Genomic DNA, 22,779 nt, shown 5'->3' with positions numbered 1-22,779 from the left:
GAAAAAAAAAGAAGCAGCAGCAGCTGAGTCCAATGTCAAATGGGGACAACCTGCCCTTTGCAAAGCATTCCTCCCCCACCAGCCCTTGCTGCCACCCACAGTGCACCCGAGCCTGCAGCGGTTCTGCAGGGGCACTGAGATCCACAGGTGGGAATTTGGGCCAGAACGAGCGAAACGTTTCTTGGAAAAAAATTAAAAAAAATAAAAAAAGGAAAGAACAAGCCTTGTTCTGTGCAGAACCAAAGTTTCGTTACCGGCCTCGAATGTCTTGTGGTGCTGGAGAAGGAACCAGCGCTGGCTGGGGAGGGGGAAGCGCGCCTTTGGGTGCTTCAAGGAAAATGTGCCCAAATTTTGGCCAGGAATCCAGCAGAGCCCTTCCAGAGATGGCTGAGAGCCCCTCATAGCTCCTCTGCCCGCAGCCAGCTGCTCCGTTTCCCCTATGGATGAGGTTTGGGGCCGGAGCAGGGGCCTCCCTCCCCAGTGAGCCACCACCGCCCGCGATGGAGGCGGCACGGAGAGGCAAGAAGTGAAAGGACGGGCCCAAAATTAAGGAAGTTAAATGTGCCGCCCTGGAGTATCGGTTTCTATCTGCAGAGTTCCCGGCCGACACGTGACAGCTTGCTGCCACCTCTTGTTTTTCACGGGGACTCGGCCCTAGAGACCCCAAAATGAGGCAGCCACGGCATCAGCTGATGGGGGCGATGCAGAGGATGAGGGGAGCTGCTGCAGGGCGAAAAAGGGATGCTGTAATTTTGCTAGGGAAAAAATAAAAATAAAAATAAATAAATAAAAAAGGAAGGACTTTTCCACTCTGCAGGAATTTCTCTGCCGCCCCAGCACGCTCCATGCCAGCTCCCCGGTGCACGCAGCTCATAGCCTGGTCATGGCATCCCGGCGGGCAGGGTTTGAGCCTCCCCGACCGACTCCTGCCTCCATGCTTTGTTGATAGGGGCTGCCACCACCTCCTGGCCTCCAGGAGGGACAAGGGGGTGGCTGGTGAGAGCGGTAACAAAAACCAGGCAAAGACTCGGCCGCAGAAACATCAAGACACGGTTGGCACAGCGGGAGCCTTCCTGCCCCCAAAACCCCAAACGCGTGTTCTCCTCCTGTCGGAAAGCCCCAGACGCTGCTCTGGACAGAGCACAGCAGCCGCCTTGCCCTTCCTTGAGAGGCTGTGGAGCAAAGCAGGGCAGCGGAGCAGGGCTTTCCCTCCCACACCCGGCGTGGGAGGCCGGAGGAACGCGGGCCGCGGCGGTGGGAACCGAGCGCCGCCGTCGCTGTCCTCGGCTTTTCGGACCTGCCGAACCTGCTCCCGCGCCTCCCAGGGCCAGCAACACCCTTGGCCTGAGCCCTCGGGTCAGCCTAACCAGCCGGGGCAGGTCTGGGCTGGGATATTTGGGGTGGCAGTCACCGCTCCTCGCCCACGGCCGGCGTGGCTGCCTGCCCGCCGGTGCCCGTCCGCGCCACGTCGCGGCCCTGGGAAGCGAGGCCGAGGGTTTGTGTGGCACCGAACGGGATGCTCTGGGACCCCTCGGCTGCTTGCAGGACCCCCTTGTCCTCGGCAGACGTGAATAAAAGCAAGAATAAAGCCACGTGTCATGCATCATTGGTGAGGGTCCTTCTGATGCCACCAGCCTGACTCAAGAGCAGCGGCTCCCGGCCTCTCCAGGGCCCGAAATGAAGCTGAATAAGGGCAGGCAGGACCCGGCATGGGGATCCGTGCTGAGTAAGAGCTGAGCAACCCGTCCTACTGCTCGCTGCCTCATCCCCATGACACGAGGCGACATTTCTCACCCGTGGCCGCAGCCTCCCAGCCTGCAAAAGGCTCCCAGGGGGAGAAAAGCCCTGCCCGACCCTGGCTGCGTTTCATGCCCTTTGCAAAAAGAAGCGGGGCCGGGGGGGTGGCCGCTTTTTTGGGGGAAAAAGAAAAACGTGGGAGAGGAGCTCTCAGCCAGCCCTTTTAACGCAGGCGGTATTTTGGTGCCGGCTTTTCCCTGCTTTTCCCTCCCAGGCTGATGTCACGCGTTAGGAAATTGGAGGCAGCGTCACATGGCAGCCTCTGAGGTCAGCTCTCGCGCCCGGGGCTGGCTTTGTTGTCCGGCTGTCCGGCCGTTCGGGCCGTCTGTCCGGCCGGCAGCCCCCAGCAGGGCACCCACGGGGGTCTCCCGGAGGTGCTGGGTTCCCATGAGAGCAGGCATCACGTCCGTCCACCCGTCCACCCATCCGTCCATCCATCCATCCGTCCGTCCGTCCGTCCATCCGTCCGCCCCCCATGCCTCCCCCCAGGTCACCGGGGGATAGGAAAAGGAGGCGGAGGAAAGGGTGTGACGAGCCAGAGGCGCTCTAATCTCCGCCTGGGATCTGGAAGGGGCTTTGGCAAACAATTAACAATCTCCTCCGGCTCAGCTGCCCCGTTCCTGAAATAGCCAGGGCCGGGGGAGGCGGCAAGGGCTGCCAGACAAAGGTGGCCCCCGGCCGCGAGCTGCGGCGGGTGGAGGAAACCCGGGGGGCCGAGCAGCGGGGAGCCCACGGCCCCACCTGGAAAGGCAAACAATGCCAGATAAAAGAAGCTCGGGACAGGAAACAGCTTGTGGTACAAATAATAATTGCAGCGGGCCGCGCGCGCCGCCGGTTTATTTTTTATTATTTTTTTTTATAGGCGTTGAAATCTGCCTTCAACATCAGCGCCGGGGGACGGGAGCGCTGCTGCCTCGCAGCTGGGAGGCCTCCTGAAGCCCCGGCAGCGTGGGCTGGGTGGTTTTTGCTGTCTGAGAAGGCAGAAACCCCTCGGAAATGGGGTGGGCGAGGGTGCTGAACGCCTGCCTGGCGGTGGGAGGCCAGCCTCGGGTCGCCCCGGCCATCTGGTGCGCAGCGTGGCCTCGCCGACCGGCAGGGCTGCGGATGTGGTTGCCGAGATCCTGTTTCCACAGCGGCGCCGGCCCTCCGGCAGCCAGCCCCGCGGCTTGTCACCAAATGTGCGCCGGGCCCCGGGGAGCGAGCTGCAGCCAGGAGATGGAAAAACCTCACGGCGAGACCACCGGTGGGAGCCGGGTCTGCTCCTGGAGGCACGGGGTGAGGCTGCTCATCGCTTCTCTGGATGGTCCCAGCATTATTTCATCGCATCGTCCCCCTTCTCTTTGGTTCAGGATGGGGTTCGTGGGATAGGCTCTTGCTGGGGTGAAGATAGGAATGGGATGCTCTCTCACCAGCAGTGGGGCTGGGATAAAAGCCTTCAGGCAGAGAGCTTCCTCGAGTGAAAACAGACCCTCAGGGCAACTAAACCCCTCAGCAGACCCAGGCTGACAGAAACCTACAAGGACACGGAGGAACATTTCCAAATGGATTCATGCACAGCCCCAGCCCAAGTTCACTTCTAGATATATGAAACCATTTGTGTCAGACCCGTGCAGGGGGAGGAAGAGGCTTGTTTGGGGTTGTTTTCCACCCCCAAAAAATCGATGATTCACGCGGATGCAGCCTCAGCCTCCCGCGGTCGGATGTCAGCAGCTGATCCCCCAGGGTTCCCAACCGTCCCGGTTTATCCCTGTTTGAAGATAAGGTCGGAAGACCTCGGAAACACCCCAAAACACAGCGAAGAGCACTAACCGCTACGCAGCGCCGGGTGAAAACCAAACACAACACAGAAGCGAAACGACGAAATCAATACAAACGTGAGGCTGAAGGGGAGGAAGCGGCTCCCCCAGCTTCTGAGAGCGCCGATGTACCTGCCCTGCAAACCACAGCAGAGCGTGTTCGTGCAGCGCAGCAGGGTGCTAGAAAGCAAAGGGTTTTTCCGGGGTTAAAAACCCCCTTCCCATCAGCAGAGATGAGAGCGCCGATACCCCAGACGGGCAGCACTCCCTCCTACACATCTTTTTCTCACAGTGACCTGGGATTTCCCCCTTTCCCCCCTGCACAAATGATTTAACATTTTCCCTTTCCTCTCCTCTCCTCAAGACCCGTGACCCGGACCCCTTGACCATCAGAAATCCTGCTGCTTCTCCTAGGGCAACCTCTCCAAACACAAAAAGGGGAAAAGCAATAAAAATAAAAGAGCCCCACACCCAGCTATCAGCTTCTTCAGGCAGCCATTTCCCTTGGAAAAACGTGGCCCCACATCTTCCACTGTTTTATGAAATTGGCTTTGGTTTCCTGGGGAAAGAACGCATTTATTTGTCCGGGGTTTCCTATCAGACAACCCTTCTATTGTAGTCCACCTTCCTGTACTTTTTTTCCTCTCTGATATGGCCACAGTGGGCCCCGTGCCATTTCCAAAGAAGTGCAGAGGACCGTGGCCCGTGGCTCTCGCTAACCCAGCGAGGCAGATGGAGGGATTTTCCAGGGAATAACCAGGGCCACGCTGGGATGCGGGTTACAGACAGCCCTTCGGCTTCCCCCGCTTCCAGCTCGCCGAAAGCATCGCCGGAGCAATTTGCTCTGCTGTCTCACCTCAAGGGATGCGCTCCCTCCTTGCCAAGCACAAAGCAGCCTCGGCAGTGTTCACCCGGCACAGGGTTAAAAAAAATCACATATTAATTGTGCAAACTCCACACAGAGGCGAGCGAAGTCACAGCTGAGCACACTGCGGGGCAGACTGCCTGCCCGAAGGAGTCGCAGCCTAATTATTTCTTTCCTCTCCCTGCGCCTCAATGTCACCTTCCTTTTAGCTGGCGGGCAAGTGCCGGCTGCAGCCCCGTGCACATCCCAGAGCGCAGATGTGGCCTCTCTTCCCCTGCTTCCCGTTGAGGCGCGATGGGGAAGGCTGCACAATGCCTCGCAGCTGTTCTCCTGCGCCTGCTCCAGCTCCCGGCTAACAAAAGGGGGGTCTGGTGTCGGCGGGACTGGCTGGCAGAACACGCCAGGCTTATTTAGAGTCCAAAGGCACAGGGACTTCCATGCCCTCAGAGCTGCAACCGCCGAGAAGAGCAGCACGGGCAGAGCAGATCCTCTCTGTGTCCAACCCTTCTTCCTGCAATGAAGGGAAACGGCAAAATGTGATGTCTGTGCCTGTGCTGACTCCCCCTGCTCCGTTTGATCTGTGCCCCTCTCCTCCTGCAGGGACCTTCCTTGGGCCACCGTGCCCTTTATCTGTGTTGTGGGGCTGACTCTGGCGGGGCCTGAGGTCAGGGAGAGCAGCCTCAGGACAAAAATCATCCTCCACGGACATGGGGATAACCCGGAATGGTTCAGGGTGAGGCTGCCAGAGGAAAATTCCTTCTCGTTTCCTCCCAGGATGGGTTCACTGGGTGTGCACATGGGTGCCCCAGACCTCCCATTTCACATCACCCACCACAGCAGCACAGCTCCCATCCCTAACTGGAGTCAGCCCGGCCTCCTGTCACCAATCTACAAGGTAACGAGGGCTCTGGCAACCTCGTTACTCAAGTAACTTAATCACTTTTTAGCTTGAGACAAGCCCTCAGCACCACTGGCATCCTACGGCAGGGAGTTCCAGAGGTTTGCCCTGCAAAAAAAGTAATGCCACCTTTGCTCAATTGCATTTCTCATTTTCCTCTTCATTAAATAACCGTTTATTCAGGCACTGTGAAGAGGAAAATTAATCTTCTGCCAAACAATACTTCTTCCAAAGAGTCATCCTGAATCCTCCGTGAATTACCACCTTGCTGCTGCTCATTTACTCCATACCTAATGGCATTGTGGACATTTTTGTCCGGTTGCCCAATCAGTCTCTGCACAGACAGACCTTTCACTGTTACGAACCCATGCGAGGGTGAGGCTATGGCACAAAACCAGCTTTTGCTGAACAGAGGGCACACGAGGGACAGCAACAGGAGGAAGGTTGTGACCACAGGGAGAGCTGCGGTCAGGCTCCACTCCTTCCCAAACAGCAGAAAATCCAGCTGCAAGCCCATGGGAACCCACTCCATCAGCTCTGCCTCACCTCACCCCTTGCAGACGCATTTCTTGATGCCCCTGAGACCTTCAGTGCTGCACGAGGACCATGTCTTGTGCCCTAAGAAGGCAGAAACCCCTCTGATTTACTGACATCTCCCTGCTGTCTCCTTAACCCATGCGCAGCCCAGTGCCTTCCAGCTTCTGCCTCTCGCTGGCCCTGCCTGTGCGCCTGGGAGCCTCCAGCACCCGAGGCTTCTTCTCAGCAAGGAGCTGTCACCTCCTGGGACATTTTTTCTTTTAATACCTCAGTCGCCGATGACACACGACCGCACCTTTCGGGCCTTGTGTCGTCTGCCTCCTTTTCACTTCACAGTTCAGTCACCACAGGTTTCTAAAAACAACACGACACCTAATGCTTAGCCACAGACTAGTGTTTCACGTCAAGTTACCACAGGCTTAATCCTCTTCTCACAACCACCATTGAAAATCTTCAACAACTTTGACTAAAAATGCAAATGAGGAGATAAAAAAAAAAAAAAAAAGAAAACACAGAAGCATCTGAAACCCATTTGTGCTTTATTGCTTCTTCCTCTAGCTGTAAAACCTTGTCTGTGGGGGAAAAAAAAAAAAAAAAACCACCAAGCACCTATACTTTTGCAAATTCAGATTCAAACCAAGGCAGCTTTTCCCCCAGAATAATAAAAAAAAATCTCTTCCACGTCAAATGCATGTTCTTAACGCCAGGCTACCAGCTAGCATGGGATCACACGCACAGCCCTGTGCGTGTACAGACACGCCACAAGAATTTTCCCGATAAAACTTTCGGTGAACCCAGTTCTTCTCTGCAGACAGTTTGGATTTTGACGAGCTGGCACTTCTCGCCGCAGAAGCGTTTAATCAGATCTTTCCTGACCAGTTCTGCAGCTGTGTGCCACTCGCTGTGTGCTCCTCTCCAGCAAGGAATCAGCCGAGCACGAGGAAAGCTACCAAAAAGCTCCCCAATGCTTCCCAGACAGAAATCGGAGCTTCTCATGAGCAACAGCAAAAATGTGCCCATTTTGAAAAAAGACAGCAGTGCAGTTGGAGTGGCTTTCATGTGAAAGACCTAAATAATTTGCTAAATCATGTAAATGAATTTCCAGTGTCAAAGGCTGCTTTTTTTCTTCCTGTAAAGTCTGCAGCTTCCCTATGTTTCAGTAGTGCCTCCATATTTTCAGCCTTTGGCAGCTCTGCAAAGCTTTACACATTTTCACAGACCAGTAAGAACCATTATCTACGAAGTGAGTGTGTAAAGGGTTCCTAAAATCTATGAAAGGACTTCTGAAACTCTTTGCTAGTAATCTTCCAGGTTTTTCCCTGTTTCATTCACAGCCTGGAGAAGATTTCACGGGATGAGAGCGAGTTGAAGTGCACAGCCAGTGTGCACCGAAGCAAAAGCGCTGCGAATTGCCCCCGCTAGCCTTTCACAAGTGTTTGAGCAAATCTAACCCTGATAACCCTCGGTGCCCTGCTCAGCACACACCACGCCTTGAAGCACACGAGCAGACCACCTACGTAACCACCACAACCAAACCCGAGAGTGAAAAGCGACTCCCTGGGAGGCTCCGACATGCTCCGGCTGCCTCCGAGGAGTTTCGCTGCTGAGGGCACACGTTCAGGCACGAGGGGGATGTCTCTGCCATGGCATCCTGCGCCTCCAGAAGTGGTTAGCACACAACATGATGAGAAACACGGCCTCTGCTGGGACATCTTCCACAGGAGGAACCCAGAATTGCCGAGCAGCCCCAGGCTGACCCACGCTCCCCTCTCTTTGCTGTTTTTCCTCCTGTGCCCAGGCAAAAAGGCCCAAATGACTGGAGCAGGAGGTAAGGGCTGCAGCACAGCATGGGGAATTATAGCAATGTTTTTTTTTTTTAGTGGCAGTACGATGACTACAGTGAGGGAAGGCAGAAACGAGTCCTGAAAAAAGAGAAGCTTTGGCAGCTGGGCAGAGGGAAGGCAGGAGCTTGGAGGAGCATGAAGCACAGGTGGAAATCACAGGCTGATCATGGGGCCCTGAGGAGCATGAGGTCTTTGTGGGACAGGGACAGACCTAACTGGCTCAGCATCTCCTTGGGGAAGCCCCTGCTCAGCGCAGGACTCATTTGCTCATTTGTCACGGCACGTTTGCCGGCGTGGGAAAGAAGCCGTGCAAGGCGCAGCGAGGACCAAGGCAGGCCCTAAAGCCACCCCGCGTTGCACCACACCTGACAAGCTGCCTTTTCCCAGGCGTTGGGCTGGCCAGGGCAGGAGGCAGCTTTCTTCCCTTGCTCCACAAGCTGCAGAAACCAGTTTTACATGCGTCGCGGCCTCCCCACCCCACAGTCATGAGTAAGCGTGCTGCGGTTGCAAAAGCGACCTCCCCGGTTCCCATGCTGAGGAGGCATCTCTGCAAATGGGTTCGGAGCCTGCCCCGTAAGCAAAGCAGCGCTGCCTTTGCTAGGGGGGCTGGACCGCGGCCACGTTAGGAAGGAGCAGGTAGGGGCATGCCCTTTGGTCAACGGGGCCAAGATTTGGGGGATTGCTGCTGCTTCAAGAGGCACCATGAGGGCCAAGACCTGGGGGATTGCTGCCTCCTCAAGACCCACCATTGTGGCCGAGATTTGGGGGACTGCTGCTGCCTCCTCAAGAGCCCCAGAGGGGCCAAGATTTGGGAGATTGCTGCTGCCTCAGGAACCACCATTACAGCCAAGATTTAGGGGATTGGTGCTGCCTCTAAAGCCACCATGAGGGCCAAGATCTGGGGGATTGCTGCCTCCTCAAGACCCACCACTGGGGCCAAGATTTGGGGGACTGCTGCTGCCTCTTCAAGAGCTACCATTAGGTCCATGATTTGAGGGACTGCTGCTGCTTCAAGAGCCAAGATTTGGGGGAATGATTCTGCCTCAGGAACCACCATTGCGGCCAAGATTTGGGGGATTGCTGCTGCTTCAAGAGCCACTATCGGGACCAAGATCCGGGGGGCTGCTGCTGCCTATCCCATGGGGCTGACGTTCCTCCTCTGCCAGCTTTTCCAAGCCCAGGGCTACCGGTAACCATAGCGGGGAGCCCCACGGTGGAGAGAGTAGGGCTGAAGGAACAGCGAGGGGCTGGGGATGGAGGAACCCCAGGAGCTGCCCCCAGTGCTCCCCCAACCCCATAACACAGCAGCTCCGCGGGGCACCCCCCCACCTCCCCATCATCCCGGGGCTGAGGGGCTGCCACGACCCTCTTCCCCCAGCACCCTCCCTTCCCAAACCCACATCAGAACTGAAGGAGAAGGGGACCCCAAAACCCCTCAGGGCCCCGGGGGCCGGGCTACCGCCATGACGGGGCGGAGCGGGGCCGGGGCGGGCGCGCATGCGGTGCGGGGAGGGCGGCCGGGGCGCTCGGCGGCGGCGCCATCATGTCGATGGAGGACCCCTTCTTCGTGGTGAAGGGGTGAGCGGGGGGCAGGGGGGGCTGAGGGGGTCTTGGGGCACCCGTCTGGGGCTTGGGGGACGAGATCGGGGCCGGGGGGGGTGAGGGAAGGAGCGAGGGTTGGGGTCTTGGGGGGCTGCGAGGTGTAAGGCGAGGGGTGGGGGGGAAAGGGGTTGGGGTGGGGGAGTGAGGGGTTTGGGGTTTTGGGGAGAGGGGTTGGGGTTTTGGGGGGCCTGCGAGGAGGAGGAAGGGGGTGAGGGTGGCTGTGAGGGCTGAATGGGGCGAGGGTTGGGGTTTGGGGGGAAATGAGGGGGAGGAAGGGCTGTGGGGGGGCGGTGAGGGTTGGGGGGGTGTCAGGGTTTTGGCACTAAAATAAATATGTCCCGGCCAAAACCCCTGACTGGGGGGCTGCGAGGGGAAAATTGAGGGGGAGAAGAGGCTTGGGAGGGGGTCTGGGAGGAGGAGAGCGAGGGTTAGGGCTGGGGGCTTGGCGAGGATGAGGACGGGATGTGAAGGGGAGGAAGGGCATCCAGCCCCACGCCCCCCCAGCCGTCACCCCAAAGCTTATCCCAGCCCCCCAGGGATGCCCCCCACACAATCTCAGAGCCCCCCCAGTGCCACCAGGGGGACATTTGGGGCTCCCCTGCCTGCCCGGGGGCTGTCCGAGCAGCAGGAGCCCCCGACAGCAGCTCCAGCTCCGCAGGCACAGCCCGAGGCGAGACGCAAGGCAGAGGAGGGCTGGAGGTGTGCGTGCTGCAGGTGCAGCTCCTGGCACGCTGGCGTGGTGGCCCAGCTCCCAGCCAGGTGGCAAGGGCTTGAGAAATGTCACCCAGTGGTGAGCAGCTCGCTTCCAGGTCACCCCAGCTCTAGGGGTGTCCCCAAAAACGCCAGAGCCCGCTGTGGGTGGGGAGGGAGAGAAAGCGCAGCGAGGACAGTGGCACGGAGAGAAACCAAGCAGGGGGAAGGCTGAACAAAGGCAGGCACAAAACAAAAGGCGGTGGATGGAGGCCGGAGGAAAGGAAAACCGTAAATAACAGGGCGAAAGCACCTTAGCCAGCGTCTAAAATTCAGCATGGAGCCACCTTCAGCTCATGCCGTGCCGGCATCAGGCTGGCACAGTGCTCAGGGCAGAAGGGGAGCAGTGGGAGCAGCCATACAAGCGTGAGAGGTGTGGGAAGGGCTGCTGGTGCAGCCAGCAAAAACAAATCACTACCAGGTCGAGCTGGTGCTGGGGGGAAAAAAATAGGAATCACCATGGGTGGGGAACAAACGGGCTGTCAAACTTTCCAGAGAGATTCCCGCGTCGCAAGGGGAAGGGCTGGGAGGGGAGAGGGGACCTTCTGCTGCTCCCGGCGTTAATTATTAGCCAGCAGATTGGGGTGGAAGGGGTTGGTGGTGGCTGGGCCCAGCCACAGTGTGTTTAGTTTGCTTTCCTGGCGTTCGTGACTCCTCCCATCAGGACATCCAGCTTTGCGTTGAATTCCTGCTCGTAGGTACTTCCCCAAGTACGCTCAGGTGAAAAAAAAACAACTTTTGCTAGCAAGTAGCAGAGGGAACAAAGCGTGCCAGGTCCTTGATGCCAGCTGCTGACTTCAGGGCACTGGATGTGGCAGACGTGGAGCCACAGATGTGCGAGAAGAGGAGGAACACGTCGGGGTGCAGAGAGACTCAGCTTAGGCAACAAAACTGAGTGCTTCAGGCCATGGTGCAAGGTAGAGAGAGCCACAGTCCTCATACCCCTGCACGGGCTGCAGGGTGCAGGCATGGTTCATCCATTCTGGGCTTCCCCCCATGGATAAACTCCTTTGCTGGGGATAAATACCTGCATCTTACCTGGATGCTGCGTGCAAGCTCTTGGGCTGGTGGCCACCTCTCCATGGGCTATCACAGCAGCAAATTTACCTGCATCCCTCGTCCGGGCTCCCCCTGTACCTATAAACTGCAGCGTTGGGTACAGATAATGGCACGTACCGATGGTTACCTGCTGCTCGCCCCACACCACGAATGTTCAGGGCTGGCAGCAGAGCCGGCGTTCCCATGCCGTGAACGCGCTCGTCTCCAAAAAGCTTAGAGCAGCAGAAAAGACTTCTGTTCCCCAAGCCAGCCTACTAGAGCTGTGTATTTTTTTAATGCTAAATTAAAATAAACAGTGCTGCACTCAACAGCCTGCCCGACTATTGTGGGGACGGGTTCCTGTAATTTTGTTTGCCCTTGGGGTATCCTGCTCAGGTAGTCAACAGTCTTTAGAGGAAAGCTGTTGAGAGGAATGCAGAATACTAATTGCCAAGGAGCTGCCTCGTTCAGAGCTCACACTGCCCTGTCTCGCCTTCACCACACTCAGCAGAAACTGCCCCTAAAGAAATTGGTCCTTTCGTTAATTGTGGGAGCTGAGCTGGAAGTTGTTAGCGCTCATCACTCCCTGCTTCAGCAGGAGGGCAGGTTGTCCTGTGGGTAAATCCTTATCTTACAAAATCAACTAGAGATGGTTGAAGGAAAGATGTCCGGGAGGAGGCTGCGCTTCCAAACTCTTTTGGACGTGGAGCTGCCCCAGCGTGCCTGCTGATTGTAATCCCGTCACTTCTCTTTTATCACCACGACTGCAGGGAGGTGCAGAAAGCTGTGAACACCGCCCAGGGGCTCTTCCAGAGGTGGACAGAGCTCTTGCAAGATCCCTCCATCGCCACGCGAGAAGAAATCGACTGGACCACTAATGAGCTCAGGAACAATCTGCGGAGCATTGAGTGGGACCTGGAAGACTTGGATGAAACAATTAATATCCTTTCCGTGGTCCTTTGGAGGTTGGGGCATGTAATTCCTGGGTTGTAATGAACAGCTGAGCACCAGTGCTTTCTAGTCATTACTTTTTGCAGGAATCAGGACTGTTTGGGACTGAATTTTGCACATTGCTCAGCTTTTCTCAAACGGCAAATGAGAAATGAAGGCAAATGCGTTCAGTAAAAGGATTTCCCTCTGCCTTTTTGTTTTCCTTTTGACAAGGTGTATTATAAGGTGCTTTGTTCTAAAGAGCCTGTTGTGCGGTATGAATTTGGGTTTCTGTGTAGTCAGTCATCCTCTAGGCTGGCTTCCAGAATTATTCCTTTTCCCTTGTGTTCAGCTGAACACTCCCGAAAGCGCTGCAGAGCACTGGAGAACCAAAAAAAAGCAAGAGAGAAACCTCATGCTGGTGCATGTACCACGCTGAACGTTGCTGCCGTGCCTTTTTTCCTCCAGTGGCTGGTAGTTTGCTAATGAAATTTGGGGAAAAGGCGCAGCACACTGGGAACGTGCTGCTTCGTAGACTCCCTCCAGGGCAGTCGGTGTGTGTGTGTGTTCTGAACACCGCTGACGGGGACTCCTTGACTCGCTCCCTACGCATCGTCGAGGCAAACCCTCGGAAATTCAACCTCGATGCCACGGAGCTGGGTGTGAGGAAAGCCTTCATCACGAGCACGCGGCAGGTGGTCAGGGTAAGGACCCGAGCACCCGGGATGAGAGCAGGGGGGTGATAAGGTGGTTAAAAAGAAGGGAAACTGGTGTCAGTGCTGAATAGGGGAGGAGAATGAGCCTGCTACCTGCCTGCTCTCAGCCTTCCTCTTCCCCAGTGCTCCCCTCCAGGGGCTGCCTGAGCACGCTGCTGTTGTACCGATGGACCTGGCAGCCTGTAGAAATTGGAAAGGAAGCCTCAAAACCCCTCTGCCTTGCAGGGGGGACTGCAGCCTCCCTTCGGAGGTAAAGGAAGTGGTGACTGTCCTGAGCTCCTGTCGCTGGTTTTCAAAACCAGAGAGTCCACTTTGAACACGGACAGCTGTTTAAAGCCTGGTGTTACTTACGTGGTGACTTCAGCTTCCTACTGCCGCAAAACAGTCAAAACAACCATTAGCTCTATTTTTAACTCGGGGAAGATGTTTTTTTTTTTTTTTTAGTTTAAGCTCACTCTCGAATACCAGTCCTTCAGAGGGAGGCAGGGCTGGCAAAGCTCTGCCCGCTGGGCAGCGGTTTCACACAGCTCCGTGCTGGAGGCAGCACTGAAGAGAAGCTCAGCAGCACCTGCAGGAGCAGAGGCGTTGATTCACGTAGTGGTTAGGGAGGATTCAGAAGCAAGAGGGGGATTTTTACAACCTGGTGGTAATAAATAGAGAAGGAAACATCTTCCCAAACATCTTCTCCCTGCCTGGTAACACGCTGCTAGTTAGGAAGTGCTCTCCCTATTAATAGCTACGCTGAGCGTAGCTTACTTTCTGCTTTCCCTCATGATTTGGATGTTCCTCCTCCACGAGCTGCACTGCTGTGGCTGGCAGCAAGCTTGTTATCCTACCTGCAGCCCTGTGGGCTGGATGCAGCTCTTATGGTGAGCTGCCTGGGATCTGATTCTGAAAACACACCGGGCCCAGCAGCGGGCATGTGCTCGCTGCCTTGCCCTTGGTGCAGTCAGCTCCCCAGACAAACAGGATGAGGCAAGCCTGCTTTTCGGGTCCTCTTTTCCTGACTGAAAACTGCTGGCTCATGGTTTTTGGAGCAGCGTCTCTTGCTGTTAAATGAAATCCTTCACTGGCGTTGCGCAGTTGACTTCCATTTTCCACGGGGGGGGATTCATGCTGCAAAGCAGGCTGTGCGTTAGCCGCTGAGAAGTAACTGAGTGGGATCTGCTGCTCCGGTGATGTAGCACACATCTCTGAACAGTAAAACATACCTGGTGACATCAGCACTGGATCAGCATCATGATCAGCGTATGCTGGATCGTATAAAAACCATAAAAACTTCACATTGTAATTGGTGGCTTTCTGTGGCTAGCCATCTTCTACAGGAACTCGAGCAAAACTGAATTCATAAGAGACAAAACGCAGGCACAGTCAGAGAGGTGGCCACAGGGCAGGACATCTGTCTTGTCCTATGCGATAATAAACCCGATGCAGCTGGGAATAGTGCAGGCTGTAGGCTTCCAAGACGTTCAAGGACATAACTCTTCCTTACAGCCTGTGAGTGGGAACGTTAGTGTTACACAAACCACAGCCTTTCTGGCTGTAGCAGAACAGAACGAGTAGTAAATAAGGAATATTCTCAAAATACCCTATTGTCATTGATCCTGATGTTAGTAAAACAATGAACTGCAATGGAGCTTTTAACAACATTTTTCCAGACTCATCAAAACTGAATGTTTTCAAAGAAAATCTTTCTTCCTCCACTCCCCCAAAGAAAGCTTGCTGGTTATAGACAGCCTGGTAATCAAACTGAAGCTGCCTGTCTCAAATCTAATGCTCACGTGCTACTTCTTTCTTTGACCAAACAGGAGATGAAGGATCAGATGTCAAACTCCTCCATGCAAGCACTGGCTGAAAGAAAAAACAGACAGGTGAGAATCAGAAACGGGCAAGTTAAGTGACTGCAATGGTTATGTTATTTGGTACTTTAAAGAGTGAGGAGGATTTATCACCTCTAGCACCTGTTGTTTTTAAGATAGGTGTTAGGGGAAACTTATTTCCATATAGTCTGGGGTCCCACATCATAAGGTAGAGTGCATAGCATTGATCAAAACTCCCTAAAAGCTGTAATTACAATATTTATCCCGTTTTGCAGCTCATCCCCTTAAAACCCTTTATTCTGGGAAGGGGCTTGTGTGCTGCAACAAAGCTGTGTGTGTGAACCATGCCTGTCTTGTTGACCTGAGAGCGTTGGTTCTCGCAGGCACGTTGCTGCCCCCCTCCTTCAGGCCTGGCTGCGAGCAGTAAGTCACCACTCACCATCTGTCTCTGTCTCCAGAAATGGTTGTGTACAACCGTCAGCGTTGCATCACCCTGTGGAAAGGGGAATCTCCCTCAGCTACAGGAGGAACAGAGTCAGAATCCATGCCTGTAAATGTAATCCTCCATATTTAGGAGCCAGGACAGCACATACCCTCACAAATAGCTACTGGGCACAACAGTGTGGGAAGATGGAATTAGTTCAAGGAGTCTCAGGTTGTCTGCGCTTGTAATCTAAGGAACAGGAACAGATGCAGCTTGTGCTTCTCAGCTGATGGGGAAACTGTAAGGAGATCTCTGCACTGACTCCCAGGGCTGCCTCTGTAAAAGTTGGCATGTTGTTCATACAACAAACTTACCTGACTGCATCAGTCTTACCGCTAGTGGCAAAAAGGACAAAATGCAGCAAGCTGCTGAGGCACAGAGCTGATTCCTGAGCCTCTTAGAGGCTTGATTGAGGCGCTTGGCGAAAAGCAGAGAAGCAGAGCCCCTTACCTCCAAGTCTGTAGCTGAGTTTTGCTGCTTTCCTTTTCTTTAAGCTCCTGCTAGCTGCAGGAGACCATATGGCCCAGCTCACGCGGCGACATCTGGTCAGGAAAACTGATTTCCCCTTGCCGCCTTCCTCTCCCTTCCCCAGCCCCTCCAGACCACAAAGCCCAAGCTGTGCTGGGCTGCAGCAGCTTTTCCAGGAGGCTGGCTTTCGGCTGCTGGTGACCTGACCCTGGTGGGCTGGGGCTGCCAAACAGAGGCCTTTCTGTGCAAGCTGCAGCAAAACTTCCTTCCGGGGCCCAGCTGGGAAGCCACATCTCTGCTGGCTTTGCACAAACCTCTCTGAGGTTGCAGAGCAGGTAGCAAGCGTGGTCTGGTGTGCTGGCAACTCAGCAGGGCGCCAGAGGAACGGGTAACCTGAATCGAAGAACACGATGCGTGAACCTCCTGCTCACTCTGTCGGCCGTGCTGCAGCTCTCCCCTTGCTGGAGCAGTGTTTGTGCAGTATCAGGCTGCGGAGGTTTCCCACGCTGGCACTGCATTGTTTTAGTTTGTGCCAGCACTCTGAATAGCCAGAGAGCAGGAGGAAAAGGATGCTGTGTGAGCGGACGGGAGCGCTGCCGTGTCCGCTGCGCCCTGCGGATGGACTGCGAGCAGGCACAGGGGTGTTGCTGAGGGGTCTCTGCCTCTCTTTAGGCACTCCTGGGAGACAGCAGCAGTCAGAGCTGGAGCTCGGGACCTGACAAATACAGCCGTCTGGACCGGGAGCTGCAATTAGCAAATTCACACTTCATTGAGGAGCAGCAAGCTCAACAACAGGTAAGGCAGCTGGCACCCTGCAGCCTGAACGGCTCTGCATGCCAAATGGGCGGCACGGGGATGGGGCACAGGCTGTGGGAGCCAAAAAAAGAATTCCAGTCCCTGGCTGGTCTGGATCCAGGAGCCTGACAGTCGTCGTCTGAGCTTGCAGCATATCTCCACGCGTGTGTTCCACGTACGGTGCAGCTTCGGATGTGTCTTGGCGCAGTTTTTAACCGCTGAGGCTTCAGTCTTCTGCTGCGTACAGGAGGCAATCTGGAAGCCGTAGCGTGCGAAGCTTTAATAGTGCAAGGACTGCTGAAATCCTTGGGGAGGCAGAAAGCTCTCAGCCGGGAGGGCGCACATTGCTCACACAACTTTCCCTTGCTAAAAAACGAGCTGGCGTGCGCTGCTGTTTGCGCCCATCTTCCTCAGGGCAGCGAGGGAGCAGGAGCACGTGGCGGCTGCCTTTTCCTGCCTTTGTCAACATGAGGTTCGTGAGAAAGGCTGGGCGAGAAGCCCTGGCAAGGTGCTTCCCTGGAGCCGGGGGAGTTTGCCTGGAGCAGAGCCCGAGCAGCACAGACCGCCCTGCAGCAGCCCACCCAGGCACGAGCCCTTAAATAGGCCACTTGCAGCAAAGTGCTGAAGCTCCTGACGCTCACCACCACCCCGGCTTTCAGGCGAGCCTTACCTAGTGACTGGAGGAAGATAAACAGGCTCCGAAGTAGGTAACTAGGGTAAACCAAATCCTCGGCGTGATTGCGCCCTGAAAGTGACTTAAAACATCAGCAGGCCTATTCCTGGGGCAGGCGGAGAACCAGACTTGTTATTTTTAGCTGCAGAAGCTGTGGCAGCCTCGGACTTGCATTAACCCCCTGGTAACTGCAGCGTGCTCTGGGTCAGGCACCAGCACGGCTCCTGCTGCAGGCACAGCAGGGCTGGAGGAGGTTTTGCTGGCCAGGTCCTTCACAAAACCAGCTTGGCGGTGAGTGCAGCAGGGAGGGAGCACGGCTGAGCTGAGGCTGAGTTTGCAGGCAGGGTAGGGGAGGCTGCAGCCAGCTGGGGAGGCTCTGCTGCTGCTGCCACTTCTCAGGCATTTCTTAGAAACACAATCCTGGAGACCTTGGTGTGTTCCAGGCACCGCAGTGGTGCTTGGCCATCTGTCCAAGCAGCAGGCCCTGATGCAGCAGACCTGTAACCGCCCGTTCCCTTTCTCCTTGCCCCCAGCTGATCGTGGAGCAGCAAGACGAGCAGTTGGAGCTGGTCTCTGGCAGCATCGGGGTGCTGAAGAACATGTCGCAGCGCATCGGCGGGGAGCTGGAGGAGCAGGCAGTGTAAGTGGGAGACAGCACCAAAAACCCCGGGGCTGGCTGCACACCTGGGGTCCTCGCTGCCACACCTCTGCCCCCGTTCAGTCCCAGAATTTCCCAGTCCCCCGGCGCCGTCTCTCCTAGCTCATCCCCTCCAGCACCCTAGACTGCCTTTGATTTCAGGCAGCAGAAAGCATTTCTCACTGCAGCCTGCAAGGATCCAACCGCAGTCTCGTTGCCTTGAAAGCCTGCACCTGGGGCAGGTTTAGCTGCCAGTTTACCTTGCCTTCTCTCTTACTCTTTTAAACACCACCCCTAAGGCACGCAGTAATGCTCCTTGACTCCAGGCAGGCAGCAGCACCGAGCAGCTGAGGGCAGGCACTGCCCTAACAGGAACACTGGGTGCTTTCCCCTCCGCAGGGCTTTGTGCTACCCATGGAAAACTGCACGGAGCTGCTCAGAGCTCTGCCTTGCCAGCCCTACAACATGCAGCACAGAGCTGCCTTCATAGCTAAAGCTAAAAATAACCCTCACCCACACAAGGGTTAAAGGCGAGCTCACAAAGCCATTTGTATCCACCCATTTACGTACAAATTAGATTTCTTTTCCCTGTGCATGGCCTTTGCAAACAAGAGCGTAAAGTTTCCAGTTTTGAGACACGGGGAGGGTTGGTTTGGCTGATGGGAGGCCGGAGGGCGATGCCCCACCTGACATGATGTCTCTGGTGGACAGCAGGAACTTTAAACCACCTCCTGCAGGATTCCTGCGAAGCAGGTCAGTGTGGTGGGGCCCTTTCTAGATCACCACATAAGTGATCAGGGCTTGCTAGACAGATAATTAAGGCAATACAAGTTTTACAGCTCCTTGTTCTCCACCAAGAGAAGGTTTAACAAGTGCCCTAGAACTCCAACTGAGGGAAGCCGTCCTTTTAAACACGTTAAGCTTTCAAGTCCCACTCACTGGAGATGGCTGGGATAGCCGTGATGCTGGATGTGCTCGTCTGTCTTCAAGTGGGTTCTTGGCACTAACAAAACAGCTTCAGAAAGGCTTCAGAAAGGCTTCCAGATCGTTGCAGCTGCTGTGTGGAGGAACTGGAGGGGTAACGTCCATACAGAGCTTAAGAGCACCCTAAAAGTGCTCTTCCACCACAGCAGAGCTGCTGCTCCAGTTGTCGTTCCCGCTTTGGGTGCTTTCAGGAAACCAAACTGCTAAGCTTTTCTCTGCACTGATCATCTTGGCGTTTTGATCAGCATGTTTGGGCACACCGAGCAGCTCTGGAGGCACGTGTGGCTTTGCTTGTTGATCAGTACCATGCTTCTGTCCCCAGGATGCTGGACGACTTCTCTCACGAGCTGGACAGCACTCACTCGCGGCTCGACAACGTCATGAAGAAGCTGGCCAAAGTGTCTCACATGACGAGCGGTAGGTCCTGGGAGGTGGGAGAGACAAGTGCTTGGGTTTTATGGCTGGGGCGCTGCCTGCTCCCACCCACCCAGAGCCGAGCAGAGAGGAGGGAGCAGCTCTGGGTGCACAGAAGATTGGAGACAGGGAAGATTTCCAAAGCTTGCAGCTGCTCGTGCCCAGACGCTGCTCTGCAGCCTGTCCTCGGCCTTTGTTTTATTTACAGATGCCTTTCTATTTATGTTCTTACTGCTGCAGTGGGAAAATCCCCTTCCCAGGCGATAGGAGGGAAGGCTCTGCAGCCTCCTGCGCCGCTTGCACGTTTCCAAGGCCACCTGCTGAGCACAAGCTCTGGAGGTGGCACAAAACATCGCCACCACCCCCCTGCTCCAAACCTCGCCGGCCCCGGGGCTGCTGGCGCCAGCCCTGCAGACGCGGGGACTGTCCGGGGACTTTCTGGGCTCTCAGCTGGTGGAGGAAAGAGGCGAGGGAGGCCGAGCTCGTGAGAAAAGCCCTTAAAAGGCTGCACCCGAACCCGGTGGGCTGGCGGCTGGCCGGGCGCCGCGGGCAGAGCAAACAGGAAGCTGCTGCCTGCCGGGAAGTCCCCGCCGCCCTCCTCCCTCACCCCTCTGGGGGCTCGTGTAGCTGCTGGAGGCAGCAGCGAGGGCTTCTGCCCTCCCAGACGTAGCCAGGGCCCGACAGCAGCTGCGCAGCCTCGCGTCCCACCCCCAGGGTCGGAGCTCAGCCGGGGAGAGCCAGGCACCACGAGTGATGTGGCTTCTGCGGGGCGGCCCCAGCTCGCGGCGTGACCGTGGCTGGTGCCGGGAAGTCGGCGCCGAGCACGAATCCAGATGGGGGAAACTTTCACTGCGGGAGCAGAACGGTGTCAGACGGCGTAGAGCAGCAGCGCAGGGTGGTGGTTTAATGCTGGAAAAGGCACGAGGATGTATTTCCAGAGGAAAGCCAAAGTTTCCCTTCTGGTGGTGTGCTGAGCACCCTGGAGGCGGTGCGGTGTGGAGCATCTGCAGAGCACGCACGGGGGCTGGCAATTTGTAGAAAATATCCTGGGGAGACTCATTCCTGGCAATCTTCTACGGGGAGCTGCAGCGAGCTCTTCCCAGCAGGGCTTTTTTAGGAAGCTTTCACTGCCCCCTTCTTTTTCCTCTAGCAAGCAGGTTACTCCACAAACCAGCAGCAACACACAGCGGCCCCCTGCTTGTTCTTCCCGATCACTTTTGGAGCAGCTTATCAAGCCTGCTTGAACTTGATTGGGAACCTCAAAATGGCACGACTGTCCCAAAAACCAGCAGCATCCTGGGGAACAAGCGCTGTCACTCCTTTAGGAGCCTGCAGGGGACATGCTGCTTGTCCTGCTGTTCAAGGAGCTGCTCCTTCAGCACTGATGGCTTCTTTAGCTTAATTTGGGGTCCGAGCAGTACGGTGAAAAAAAGCTCTCCCCCGGTTTTCCTTCGGTGTTAACGCAGGGGGACTGACTCTTCCTTTTTCTTCCAGACCGACGGCAGTGGTGCGCAATTATCGTCCTCTTTGTCATCTTGCTGGTGGTGCTCATCCTGTTCTTCGTCCTGTGATGGACTGAACTTCCTCGGACACCTCTTCTCCGCCCCCCCTCCCCTTGTAGCATGGGGAAACGAAACTCTCGCCGTTTCCGTCCGCCCGGAGCTCCCCGTCAAGAAAACCTGCATCTGGCTCTCACCTTCCTCCTCCGAGGACCAAGGCTTGGCTCTGCCCACGTCTCACCTGGCCCCGAGGAGGGCAGAAGGAGGGCAGGAGCAGTTTGTGGCTCCCCCACAAACCCGGGGGGTGCTCGCCAGCCAAGAAAGCATTCCCAGGAGGAGCAGAGCGGGGCCGTGACACCCCACGTGAACCCACGGCCTGGCTCAGCACCGCCCCGATGGCACCGAACCGGGATTCAGCTCCCAGACCCCTCGGCAGGAGCTGACACGCTGCAGGTCGGTGAGCTGTGGGTGTAGTGTCCCTGCCACCGGCACAAGGGGTGCGATTGGAAACCCCACAGCTTTAATCTTGGGTCGCTGAGAGCTGGCAGCCGGCCGTGTGCCCGAGGCTGGATTTCTTAAAGCTTTTAAAATCGCCTCCTTTGTTATACAAGCCTCTAAAGCTCATTGACTGATGCTTTCTTTGCCCTTGTATGACTGAGTAACTGCTTCTGTTTAACAGCTGCTTCCCTTTGGCAAGTGATTTGTCAGGTCTGAAATAACTTATTTTTTTTAAGGAAAAAAAAAAAAAACTTTAAAGATTTTTTGATGACCATTTGAGCCCCATTCTTTCTGCAGATGCAGGACGCCCTCTCAGAGGAATGGAGCTTAACTATGTATTTTAAGTGCGTATGAACTTGTAAATAGGATGTCTTAATTTTTTTCCCAACTGATATTTTTTTGGGGCACTTCCATCGTAAGCAACCAAAAGCCAGGAAACTCGAAGCTAGGCCACGCTTCTGTATGACTCCCCAGTCCTTTTGTTACCTTGGGGTTTGTCACCCCGATGGGCTCGGCCCTGGTGGATTAGGATGTAGCCAGGTAGCCGATACCAAAATGAAACAAAGCTCACCCTGGCAGTATTACTGGGGAGAAATACAGGTCCTGTGCTGCGAACATTGACTACAGAGATATGGGACGGCTCCTCTGCAAAGAAGAAACTTGCTAAAGCCTGCTCCCGTATTTAAGGGTGGTTTTTTTTTCAGGAGGGAAAGATGCCACACGCCAGGCTGACTTCCACCTTCCATCTGGCTCTCAGATGGGGCTGGGGGAGGAAGTTAGCTGGTGCTGACACTAAGATTCCTGCTGAAACTGCAGGCCAGGCCCCCGGAGTCGTACTCCCCATAAGGGAAACTCAGCCCGGGCTGGACCCTGCTCCCCCAGCGGGGTTTTGGGCTCTGTTGAGGCATCTGCGTGGTCCCTCCTTGCAGGCAGACGGCGGCTCCGTGCCTTTCCCTGCCGTGCCAGGGCGGCTTCTCCTGCATCCAACGCACACGTGCCCTTCACGCCAGCCTGCACGGCCGACCGCGGCGGTTCCTCTGTCCCTGCAGAGCATCTTGCTGCTTTTGGTTACGCTGCTGGCTCCTTCCCGAGGCTGCCTCTTGCAGTGGCTGCACTTGGGCTCAATCCCTCCCTGAGTCTGAGACCCCGAAGGTCCGTGGTCATCCTCCGGGCGCGGGCACCACGCGGTCCTGCTGCTGTCCCCGCCAGCCTTGTTGTTACGGAGAGGATTTGCATCCGAGCACCCGGAGCTGCTCACCCTCACTGCGTGGGACTGACAACGGAGCCGTGCCCGTGGGACTGCCTCCTGCACAGCGCCAGAAGCCGGCTCCAAAACGTGCTGGGGAAGGAGAACGCTGCCTCCTCTGCTCCCCACGTTATTTTCAGCACAGTCCTGTGTCCTCCAGGGGCAGCTCCTGATGCTCCAGGCAGGACCACGCTCTCCTCAGCCCGTCGTGCTGCCGGAGGGCAGCCCAGCCGCGGCGCTCGCGTGTCTGTCCACGTGTCCCTGCAGTCCGTTCCCCCTGTACGTTTGCTTTTCCTGTTGGTGGTGGTGCTCCCCTCTCCTTTACTGCTAAATAAATGCGTTGCTGCTGCCCGGCGTGTTGCAGCAGGGGAAATCATTGGTTGTTCTTCCAGAAATCCTTGCTTTTGGGGACAAGAGGGGGGTCTCCAGCTGCCTGGAGCCAGACTGCAGCAGCTTGATCCCACGGGTGGCTGGCGGTATGCACCATG

The 22,779-nt window shown here is 56.0% G+C and overlaps 1 protein-coding gene across 1 annotated transcript; it reads left to right on the top strand.

Moving 5' to 3' along the window:
- Positions 1-9,250: 9,250 nt before the first annotated feature.
- Positions 9,251-22,640, top strand: STX6 (syntaxin 6). Its single transcript, XM_084290797.1, has 8 exons — positions 9,251-9,315; positions 11,898-12,067; positions 12,667-12,761; positions 14,582-14,644; positions 16,218-16,340; positions 17,547-17,653; positions 18,957-19,051; positions 20,543-22,640. Exons 1-8 carry the CDS (start codon positions 9,281-9,283, stop codon positions 20,617-20,619), a joined length of 765 nt encoding a protein of 254 aa, XP_084146923.1. The 5' UTR covers positions 9,251-9,280; the 3' UTR covers positions 20,620-22,640.
- Positions 22,641-22,779: the final 139 nt, after the last annotated feature.

This window comes from Netta rufina (genome assembly GCF_964035555.1).
Source record: "Netta rufina genome assembly, chromosome: 8".
NCBI classification, from domain to species: Eukaryota; Metazoa; Chordata; class Aves; order Anseriformes; family Anatidae; genus Netta; species Netta rufina.
This window is presented reverse-complemented; position numbering and strand designations above follow the sequence as displayed.